General features: G+C 31.3%; 1 protein-coding gene across 5 annotated transcripts in view; it reads left to right on the top strand.

Moving 5' to 3' along the window:
* The first annotated feature begins 5,021 nt into the window (after nt 1-5,021).
* Nucleotides 5,022-11,993, top strand: part of LOC127710946 (uncharacterized) — a 32,424-nt gene continuing 25,452 nt past the window's right edge. The window contains exons 1-7 of one of the 5 annotated variants that reach the window (XR_007986410.1): nt 5,036-5,165; nt 6,433-6,509; nt 6,990-7,310; nt 8,287-8,402; nt 8,715-8,895; nt 9,238-9,330; nt 10,057-10,913. Coding sequence is in view for 2 of the 5 variants with exons in the window: in XM_052216904.1 (XP_052072864.1) it covers nt 6,443-6,509; nt 6,990-7,310 (388 nt within the window). In the remaining 3 variants the exon portion in view is untranslated. Of the gene's footprint in view, nt 5,166-6,432; nt 6,510-6,989; nt 7,311-8,286; nt 8,403-8,714; nt 8,896-9,237; nt 9,331-10,056; nt 10,914-11,993 lie in introns of those variants that run through there. The other 4 variants (XR_007986411.1, XR_007986412.1, XM_052216904.1 and 1 more) reach the window with 4 other exon arrangements.

Below are 11,993 nucleotides of genomic sequence, written 5' to 3'. Positions count from 1 at the left end.
CGCAGTACGAGATCAACCCTGTATTTGGTTGAGTTTGTCTTGCCTTTCCAGTCTTCAGTTTTATGTGTAAAGATTAGTTATTGTAGATGTGGTCATGGAATAAAGAATAACACATCTTTTGTATAGGTGGACACACAACAAAAAACAACAAACTATTTATCTTAGTGGACACAAAACAGAAAACAATAAAACGTTTGTTTAAGTTAACATAACACACAAGGAACAACAAATCGTTGGCCTAAGTAGACACACAACACAAAACAAAACACCGTTAGTCGAAGTGGACATAAAAAAAACAAAAAAAAAAACCACAGCCTTTCTCTACGTGGACACAAATCAAAGAACAATACACTGGTAACCGATGTGGACATAAAACAAAGAACAAAACTTTGGTGGTTTTTCTTATTATTAATTTGGTTTTGCAAAACCTCAACTATACATTATAACGTTCCGTTCGTATATATAAAAATGTAATAGACAAAAAAGGATTTGGTGTATTAAGTAACGACAACGCTTACTACATGAAATAAAAATAGCCAACACCAATGAACAACGCTTTCTTAATCTCAAGGTCATAAAAATGTCTTCATATTGCAAAAAAAGCTATCACTTCACTGCAAGTTCAAGACGGTCCCTAGAACCGAATTAAGCAAAATGCGTTGCTAGATGTCGATTAATCTAGATGTGATATAATACGAAGTCATATTTAAAACATAACAATTTAGCAAACATTCTTCCTGTTAAAATTATATGTTAGTTATGCACTAATTGTGTTTGACAATTAAACTAGTTATGTTAGGCTATCCTGATTGTTTTTATGCAAATTCATAATCATATAATAAAATTGATTTAGATAAAACTTTGTTATGATATGGTTTTTGTAAAATATAGGGGAGTTTCTTGATTGAATACGTACGGTGTATTTTGGAATAAAACCCCTATTGTTGTGATGTTAAATAAAAAGAGACTAAATCGTGTGTGCAATCGGAAATCATTACCCGCTCTTATCTTCAATTGAGTCCGATCTGACGTTGTTGTGTTGTAGAAGGCAGTTTCCTAAAAGTTTCCAGTTACAGTTTTGATTGTACTTTTGGAAGATTGAACATCAAGAACATTATTAACTTTTTGGAAATTGAATGTAGGATACAACTGGTAAAAAAATATATGATAAAACAGATAAACCTTATTTCTTACTAATACTTGTAAAGATTGTTCTTACAAATGATGAATGTTAAGCTTTTTATTTTAACTGTATACTACGAAAATAATAATGTTATTCAAGAAACCACAGATTTGAATGTTTTCAATAAACGCATTCAATCTTATATAATTGTCGCACAGTATTGATGTTATTGTATATTGTATAATCCAACTAAACATAGACATATATTTGAAATTTGTATAGATTAAAGTTAGACTTTTAATTATTTAACTTCTATACTGACCGACTTTAGAAACGCAACACTAGACTATTCTTTTTAATATCCATTTTCAAATATGCAATTTTTGTTAAACAAATGTATGAACATAAATTTCATTCATTACTTCATTTGTCTAAAAAAAAATGCAGTTCGAAAGTTGAATTGATTACGTCATTTGTTATGTTCAAATCATGTGGTATGCACTGAAACCCTGGGTCCCCTTATCAATGGATGTGTCACCGTCGATGGCAGTGACTGCCTGTAACTAACGCCAAAATGATTGTCAGAAAGGTCAACCAATTCTGTTGGGCATGTTTTGAGTTCCGTTTTGTATATTGTATAATCCAACTAAACATAGACATATATTTGAAATTTGTACAGATTAAAGTTAGACTTTTAATTATTTAACTTCTATACTGACCAACTTTAGAAACGCAACACTAGATTATTCTTTTTAATATCCATTTTCAAATATGCAATTTTTGTTAAACAAATGTATGAACATAAATTTCATTCATTACTTCATTTGTCCAAAAAAAAAATTCAGTTAGAAAGTTGAATTGATTACGTCATTTGTTATGTTCAAATCATGTGGTATGCACTGAAACCCTGGGTCCCCCTTATCAATGGATGTATCGCCGTCGAGGGCAATGACTGCCTGTAACTAACGCCAAAATGATTGTCAGAAAGGTCAACCAATTCTGTTGGGCAAGTTTTGAGTTCCGTTTTGTACCTTCTGATGTTGCCCATGTCCCACCCATTACAGTGTAATTTGGCAATTATGCAGTTTAAACATTAAGGCTTTAAATTTTTTTCTGCAGTCCATTCTTTTGGAATTCCGGTTTATTGGAATCACTTTTGGCATGAATATAGTCTGCCATGGCATTTGACGATTTGATTAGCAATTGACGTTACGGCCGTAAACAAGTTTTGCAAATGACGTTGCGTAATCAAATTCTATTGACGTGGCGTTGTGACTGCATAGTGATCTGGTAATTGATGGTCATCAACAAATCCCGTCTACCTGTATCGTTGTTGGAAGAATAGTAAGAAGAGTTTCTGACGTCAAATAGTCTGATTACAGCACGTTCACGTTTTCCTGCCTGCAATATTCTTATGGGCTGATTAAGATTTTCGTTGCTCAGTCTCGGCAATATTGAGATGCAACATTGTTTAACTGATTTAAGTGTGGGTATCGATTGAAAATTATTTCACGAAGAAAAAAACCTTAAAAAAAGCATTTATGGGTTTCAAATTTCGCTTTAAGAAATTCGTTCGACTTCAATAATCCGGTATGTTCAATAACCTCAGGTACGTCAGACATTCATCAGAAATGTTTCTAAACAGAAAGAAGTATGGTAAGCATGAATAGTAGTTGTTTGAGGACCAATCATGATTTGGTTAAAAAAAATCAACAAAATGTGTGTTGCGCTTTTAAAGTTCCTCAGTATATAACCGGTCGATAATTGCGAATTACAGATGCATACAAAAACTTACACGTTATTGATTGTTTTTTAAAGATATAATACCTATACTGTAATACCTTGCATAATTTTAAAAGTGTACTTGAAAGGTAAAAAAAATGATAATTTCGGAACATCTCAGGCCTTGTGGTCATAAAAATGCCGAGTACGATTATCGTTATCAGACTTAGCACCCAACCAATCAAAGTAAGGGATTAGGTGTTTCGAGCATAGATTTTATACTCGGAGAACTGAGATAAGTTTTCAGATCAAGAGCCTAGGTCTGTTGATAGTTGATTAAAATAGAAAAATGAATAATGTAGTGTTTCCGAAAAAGTATTCATTGATACCTTATTTGTGAGAACAAAGATACCAATTTTGATAGTTTAAACAGTGGAGTCATAGAAATTAGAAATTGAATACAATTGAGAATAAAAATTGTATACATCCGAAGCGCTTTGTTTTCATTTGCTTTCGTCAGGAACGATACCATCACAAACTTGAAAGTCACGAATGTATAAGTACCGAAACACGGGCAGAGCTGTATGGCAAAAACAAAAGACATAAAAATGATAGTCAGATACATCTAAGATAATCTTTAAATTTAATGTATTGTATTATAATTCTATAAACTTAAATTGCGTAAGGTAAGGGTGTTTTTATCTATAAATTCTGTTCCTATTCAGAATGCCTTCACGAAAAAAAACCTGTCTCAACATGAGATCAACGGATAGAGATTTTCAGAAAAACCCACGTTGACAAATTGAATTTAAAACCAAAAATTGGCTAAAAATGGAATTATATTCAATTTGTGTAAAATGAGTAATTATCTTGAATAAAAGCTGCTAATCTTATTTTTGGTATACGCCATTCCTGAACTTAAGGTCGTTTGTTTAAAATGAAACACATAATTCTGTCTTATTTGAAATTCATTAATTACACTGTTTGCTATTTGTTTACTGGATGGATCGTAATCTGAACTAACATTTTCATATTTTAAGTTCAATGACATGAATCTAACATAAGATTCTCACACAATATTTGACCTGCTTCGGATAGAAATCGATCTTATGCAAGTGCATGAATAGTACATGTATAATACATGTATAATATTTTGATGGGTTTCGGAACATTCAAATATGAAATAAAAGATGTATTTTGGTCTGTTTTGTAGGGTTCTTATCACAGCTTAATTTTTAAACAGTTATAGACTCTCCGTAGAAATATTTTTAACCCGAAATAAGATAACAGATGTATTGATATTCATTTGTATAAGGTCGACTTTTATCCGACGCAGCTCATTTGTTATATCCATTGTTTTTAGCATACCATTCTCACACAATATATGTTCTTTGCAAAATAGAATAAATTTGTTTTTCAATTCAGTCTAAGATGTTTGCTTTAGGGCTTCAGAGGTCTAGCATTTAATGAAAAACTGCTACAATACTGCAAAGATAGCTTCGATTTGAGGACTTATAATTAAATTTCAGATATGACTAAAAAGAGATGCTTTGTTAAAATACATATTCTACACAGCTGCTTAAGGAGGTAACATATTATTTTGGTAACGCACTTTCTAATATCTAATTTTCAAAACTAATTGTAAATTGGCAAATTAAAAACAAAACAGTACATTTGGACATGTTTATGATCAAATTTTCATGGCGATACCACAATTAATTGACATTTCTTCACTATTATACCACGATTATTTAACTCCATTAATTAATTAATAAAAATATAAATATTCCTTTGAAAGAATTGCAGAATTTTACTACTTTAGAAATTTCCGAGACCAAATTATAACTTTCATTGTAACGCCCCCCCCCCCCCCCCCCATACTCCATAACGGTGTCTCATGAAGACCAGTCTGATTAGACTAGACTCGAGATAAACTGAATGACGAATGTATACGTAACCCCTATTAATCATATCATAGGTTTTATTTACACTTCCTTTAAGATTACACAGAAAGGAAGTAGCATAGTAGGTGCAAAACACAACATTACAAATAATATATTTTATGTAATTTGTTAAAAGTCCCTAGCATGTCCTCACATACCTAATTCAATAATTGTTTACAGAAATAGATTATATATGGTGTCATCATCTATAATTAAGCATGCAAAACGAAATATTTGGCATCAACAAGAATACATTTTTAAAATTTTAATGGTCTTGTAATGTTATATAGTTATCTATTTTAAATTTCTGTTAAGTTTTATTTGATGTTTTCCATGCAGGTAATATAAACATAGAACAGAGTATTAACACTATAAAGGTAAGCCAATTCAATTTAAGAGGGTCGTATAGCAGTATATATGTCAATAACATAATGTAAATCGCAATATTTTTATATATTCAAATTAATCATTACTCTTTTCACTTGTTGAAGAATAAGGTTTTATTATTCATTTGATTATTTAAATGAAGTACTGGTTAACGTAATTGAGCTTGTTTTATTGTTTATAAATAGAAAACAATCTACTAATACTGTCTTGTTTAAGAAAAGCAGATACATCCCGTTTGTTTTTACATCTAGTTAAAAACTGTAAAACGTAATTTTATGCTCTTTGTGCATGTTTCGTTTTCCTTCTATGTTATGAGAAAAGAATAATAACGCTAAGCAGCACCGATTAAAGTTTGTTACCTTAAATTGTATTTTTAAACACTGAACAACAGTTTTTTTATAAGTTTCAATAATGTATTTTACTATTTTAAATGCAAATGATGTTTAATATCTATAATAATTATATTCGAATTCTATGGAAATCTTTTTCAAATATATCTATTTTTAAATTGTTGAGTCCTAATGTACCTATATAACTACTGGACTGCTTATTTATTTCCTTGAATGAACGCAGTTGTGACATTGAGACATTCGTTTATTTATATCTACATGCAATTTATGTACTACAAATCAGGATAAGTATATTTCAATATGATGTGTTGGTACATCAATTACAATGACTTTTAAGATGGATATTAAAATGAGAATTAAAACACATAAGTCGATGAGAACCGACAAACTTATAACCAAAGACACTAAACAAAAGACAAACAGAAGTCTAAAATATACTTCGTACAAAACATTGATGACTGAGCAATACGTTTAACAAAAGTTTAAATGCCTCTAAATTGATAGCAAATTTCACAAATGTCCCACCTTCCCTTTAACTACTTGCAACAAATGTGTATGTTATTGTCGGAAAATTGTTTACAACTTTAAATAAAGGTACTTGATAATGATCATTTAGGATATACATACAAATGATTGACATGACAGCGCCTTGTCTTTCATTTTTATTTATCATATCATATAAGGTAAACGATATATGGGCGTATCCGTGATATTTAGTATGATTTGAATAAATCTAATAATGTATTTCAATTGGAAAGAGTATACTTAATCTTAACATTATTAAATGTTTTCTTTTAAAATGCAAATATTGAATTTCAAATGTAATCACAATAACAAATTTGTTATATATATATATATATATTGCATAAAAACAAAATGATCTCCTTTTTATAAACATTATATTTAGTGAGATCCAAATGAATACTACAATATTAGTCGATGTATTATTGGTGTTGCTGTTGACGGGAAGAACTGTCATGGCATGTAAGTTTAATTTAAGATAAACTAATCTTATCTCATATTGAAACTGGACATTTAATTAAAACATGTTAAAGTTTAATCATGATAATATAAAGAGTGCCTGTCTGTCTGTCCGTCTGTCTGTCTTTCCATCCGTCCGTCCGTATGTATGTATGTATGTATAAAATTGAGAATGGAAATGGGGAATGTGTCAAAGAGACAACAACCCGACTACAGAACAGACAACAGCAGAAGGCCACCAACAGGTCTTCAATGCAGAGAGAAATTCCCGCACCCGGAGGCGTCCTTCAGCTGGCCTCTAAACAAATATATATACTAGTTCAGTGATAATGAACGCCATACTAAACTATGTATGTATGTATGTATGTATGTATGTATGTATGATTGTAAAATTGTATGTAAAATTGTATGTAAGTACACATTTGTGTATTTTCAATGCAAGTTTACATTTATGTTTCTATGTACTTATACTTTATATTTAAGTGACGTGGAATGTAGTGAACGATCCTTTAATATTTGGGGGAAACGTTATATTAAAGTGTCATGTCGACAAAAAAGATTGCAATGTTTCAAGAACAGAACCTGATACACGACAGTGGACCGGTGGGCAACATTACCAGTTACTTGTCTGGAAAGGAGGCTCTAAAACTTCAAAATATAAAATGATTACAGGAAATGCAAGTCCAGACTTTGATTTATTGATACGACATTTTAATGAATCTGATCTAGGCTACGAATACACTTGTCATTGTGGATTTGCAGTGCACACTAAAACACTATCTGTCGAACAGAATAAGTTGATTTGTGAGTATACCAGTGGTAACAATAATGAAACAATCATTGCACTATCTGATATATGTATTAACTCTTTATAACATTTTTTGTTTAAAAGGTTTATAAATGTTACGTATGTTATTGTTCCTGAATTGAAGGACCTAATTATAAAATAAGTTTTAATCTAGAAATAAGAAGATGCGGTTTGATAGCCAATTAGACACCAATCGATAAGAGATCAAATGACTTAGATGAAAGAAACTATAGGTCCCCGTATGGCCTTCAACAATGGACAAAACAGATACTGTTTGTAAGCTATGAAATGCCTCGAAATTATAACATGTGAACCAATTAACACGAGAAGACCGAATGCATGATTTATGCCAAAACAAGAAACGATAAACAAATAAAGAAGAAATCAACAACCGTAGTTACTGCGTTAAAGACTCTTGACATCAGATATACAGTATGTAACTCACAGTTACGGAAAGGTAGTTAAAAGCCAATAACAATAAATGAATACATCATGTATTGATAGAGGTGTTTCACGACAGTGACTACCCATAAGGGTCTCTCATGGTCGGTAATCATGTTTTCCAAGACTAAAATATCAATTTGTACGCATGCATTGGATTCAGTTTGGATGCTTCATGAACAGTTTGCAAAAAACATGACCATGTGCAATGCCAAATTATAAGTAGCGATAGTATGTACGAACATACGTGTTTATTGGTATATAGCAATACATACTTGGTTGTGTCTTAATTAATTAGTTGAGAACAAAATTAATCTCAGTATCTATACAGACAATCTTCAAAGATCTTACTGCAGTTTATAGTTGAATGTTTTTAGTATATAAAGTAACGAGACTGTTCAAATATTGTCACAGACATGTACGAAGCACACTCTTTAATACGTGGAGAATCATATAAGAAGTCTTACTTCTTTTTAAACAGATACATTTTTGCATTCATTTAATCCTTATTTGGTGAATAATTGATTCCAGCTTTTCCAACTAGAACGACAACGGACACCATTGCTACCGCCAGTGGAAACCAGCTACATATAGAAGTATCACTTGAGAAAGTAAATCCAGTACCAAACTGCACAACGTTGTTTAAGGTAAACAGCTTTGAAAGCGGTTTTTTATGTTCACATTTTTCATTGTTTTCGTTTGTATCTATTGTAGAAGAAATAAATATAGGAAGTTTATACGAGTTTATTCTAAAAATACTATATTTGTTTTTCTATGTATACTCCATAATTACACAAAAAAGGCGAAATGCACCAACACTGTCATTATGAACTTTCGCATGATTGAAAGATCATTTCACACAGTCTTTGTTTTATTAAGATATTTTGTCACAATACCTATGAAACCTGTCATATGTTAGCTTTTGTTCAGAAATGTATGTTGGTCTCTCAATTTTACAGGAGAAAGTTATAGGTGAAGCAAACGTTACCAAGCTGCAATCTTATGGATATTTTACAGACGTGAATATGTCCTTTACTTTCCCACTGCAGGAGGTTGGTTGCAGTGGTAGTCTGCAAATTGTTTGCTCCTTATTATCTTATAATTTTACCGTTTACGATGAAAACATACAAACGTGTCATGGTAAGTTATAATTTCCGAAGGATTTTAAAAAAAAAAGAACATTTTTAATTATTTCAATAGTGTCAATGTAAAATTCACCAAAGAAATTACTATTTTCCATCCATTAATGAACTTCACAGTCATAATTATAATTGAAAATGCAAGCCATGTTAAATGCCCTTTTAGCCCCATTTAATACCATAGACGAGAAGACAATATGTAATAAGCATAGTGTATGGTTAGGTTTAAATTCATCTAACATTCAGACAAAAATTAAATATGCATATGCATATTCCACATTTATGTTGACAATTTGCCTTAAGACCAAGTGAATGGCTAGGTTATTATTTTCTTTTACATTAGCATACGACTCATCTTTTCATTGGCATATTATACTGGTCACAGCATGTTCCGTCCTTTTGTTGGCAATGTTCTGCATTGTATACATCATTAAACGTAAGTGAAATACAATTTCATAGATTAAAACTTATTCAAATGTCCAGTTCGTGTTGAAAACATATCAAAAAAAAAAAAAAAATACCAAGGGGACAGTCAAAACTCATACGCCGAAAAGACAAAGAAAATACGAAAGAGAAAGACGACGAAAAGGCAAACAAGTTAAAAAAAAAACCAGCACTACATTAAAAACTGGATACTAAGCAACACGACCCCTATCAAATCTGAGGATGTCCTCAGTTGCTTCAGATGGGTAAAGAAATCATGTGTCTATAAAAACTTGCATCTATCGTGTGGCTAACTGAAAATATGAATTCGTTGATGAGTTACAAGCGGTTTTGTCATAATCGAGTAAAGAAGACGAAATTGTGGCTTCGACGATTGTAACATACATGTGTCAGTGGCCATCTATAACATAAATATGTCTTAACAGACAACCATCTCATGATGGTGTCGGTAGAACTTTCGAATAACTGCATTTATACAAACAATTATGCAAGCAACTATTAACAACGTTTGTATCTATAATAAAAACATATAATTTCTTATTTATAATATACTTGATCTTCTCATTGGTGGTTTAAAGCATCAAAGAGATAATTCAAAAATTACAGAATTTGAGGGATCACTATATTCCCCAAACCAACAACTACATGTTATTTTGTTAGCTTATAACAGTAATAAAGTAAACTACTTTAATACAATTATTTGAATTTATCCATTCAGGAAGACATAGTAATAACGATCTATACGTTTTCATATCTACAAACACATGATGAAAGCTGAAATGCTAAAGAAGAGAAAAACCATCCAAAATGTTCTAATTGAGAATATGAAAGAATATACATGTACATTATATCAGCATATTAAAAGATGTTCATTAGCTATTTTGCATTTGTGTTTCACTGGTTGTTTTTACTGTTACTTCTAAAAGCTTGTGGTTGTAATTGTCGCTGTTGTTGTCATTTTTCGTTTCTTATCAAATTTTACTAAATTATGATAGTGACAACAGCAAAAATCAGGGACATGAAATGTCATTTATTGCTATATTGATATCAATTCAAATTAAACTGAATCTTGCATGAATATTGTAAGTTATCGTGCTTCTCAGTGCCTATTTTACCCTGCTCAGTCGCTCCGCAATTCTTGCAACACGGCTTGTAGACTTTTAAACTTATCAACGAAGTCAAAATGTCTGCGGAAAATATAATAGTGATGTCACAATGTTTGAGAAGACTTAATCAAGCTTAATTTTTTGTCTAGTTTAAATCAGACTACGAGAGAGGAAAAAGAAGACAAAAAGCACGATAAACAGGTTATTTGGTATTCTGTGTATAGATATTGGAAAATATCAGCCTCTTGTTATCATGACAAAGTAACGCTCTGCAAAAAGGTTCATATTATGGCTCACGGCTGATATTCTACGAAATCAATGTGTAGAAAACCTGACTATGTAAACATATACAAAATGACAATTAAAAAGCTGTAAGCAGTTGGTTAAATTTGGTAAAATAGAGATGGGTAGCCTTGTACAGATGTGTGCCAAGTTTTGATATTAAAAGAAGAAAAATCAACAATAACAAGTTTCGTGTTGTTTTTTATTTTCATTGAAAATTAGGTATAAAAAAATGGAGATATGGTATGATTCCCAGCAAGACGTGTATCAAACTGAGTCTACATGCTGCAGATTAGTTAAACTATAGGTCACCATAGGACGTTCAACAATGCACAAAACTAATACCATATAGTCAGCTATAAAAATCTGCGAAAAGACAAGATGTGAAAATATTGAAACAATAAAACCAACGGCCTGATTTATTCCAAAAACATAAACGAAAAATCAAAAATTACAGACAACTACCAACAACGACCACTGCATTACATGTTCCTGACTTGGCACAGTTAAATAGAAAGTGACGGGGATAACTTGTTTGTGAGAGCTGACCCCTCCCCTGTCTAACCTGGGACAGTCGTGTAACAGCACAATATAAGATGAAATATATACATCAGTTGGAAATCGATTAAATAATCAGACGGACACGAAGATCAAAAACAACTTGCATAAGACAATAGCACAAAGTGCTGATCTAAGTAATACATATGGTGAACACATAGATAAGCGAAACACTGGTTGTCCCTGTACTTTCATAATGACTGAAAATGTTTATCTATCAAATGCTTCCAAAAAGGTTGAGATAGACGATTGGCCAATTGTCCAAATATTTGTTAAACGCCAAGACCCAAAATCAGACAGTTCCATATTAAAATATTATCTCACTCACTTTTAACTCTTTTATAACGATTATATTCTCAATCCCTGTGTTTTTCAATTATTATAATTATCTATATCAAATATTTCAGCTTATCTAGTACAATGGGTTCGTTTTTTGTCCATATACTTAAATAAAACTTCATTCTTCCTTGCCTTTTGGAATCAAACTTTGCTCAACGCATCTTTAGATAATTAATCTAAAACAAATTACCACTGATCCCGCTTGCCAACACAATTGGCAGCCAAAGCTAAAAATAAAAGATAGGCATATAAATCAAGAAATCGTCTAGTGTCTTGCAATCTAGTAAAGTTCAAAACACTTTTGACTTAACAAAAATGTCAGAATATTAAACAATATAATATGATTGATTAGTTTTTCGTTCATTGTTTT

The sequence above is a fragment of the Mytilus californianus genome, unplaced genomic scaffold (genome assembly GCF_021869535.1).
Source record: "Mytilus californianus isolate M0D057914Y unplaced genomic scaffold, xbMytCali1.0.p SCAF_8, whole genome shotgun sequence".
Lineage (NCBI taxonomy): Eukaryota > Metazoa > Mollusca > Bivalvia > Mytilida > Mytilidae > Mytilus > Mytilus californianus.
This window is presented reverse-complemented; position numbering and strand designations above follow the sequence as displayed.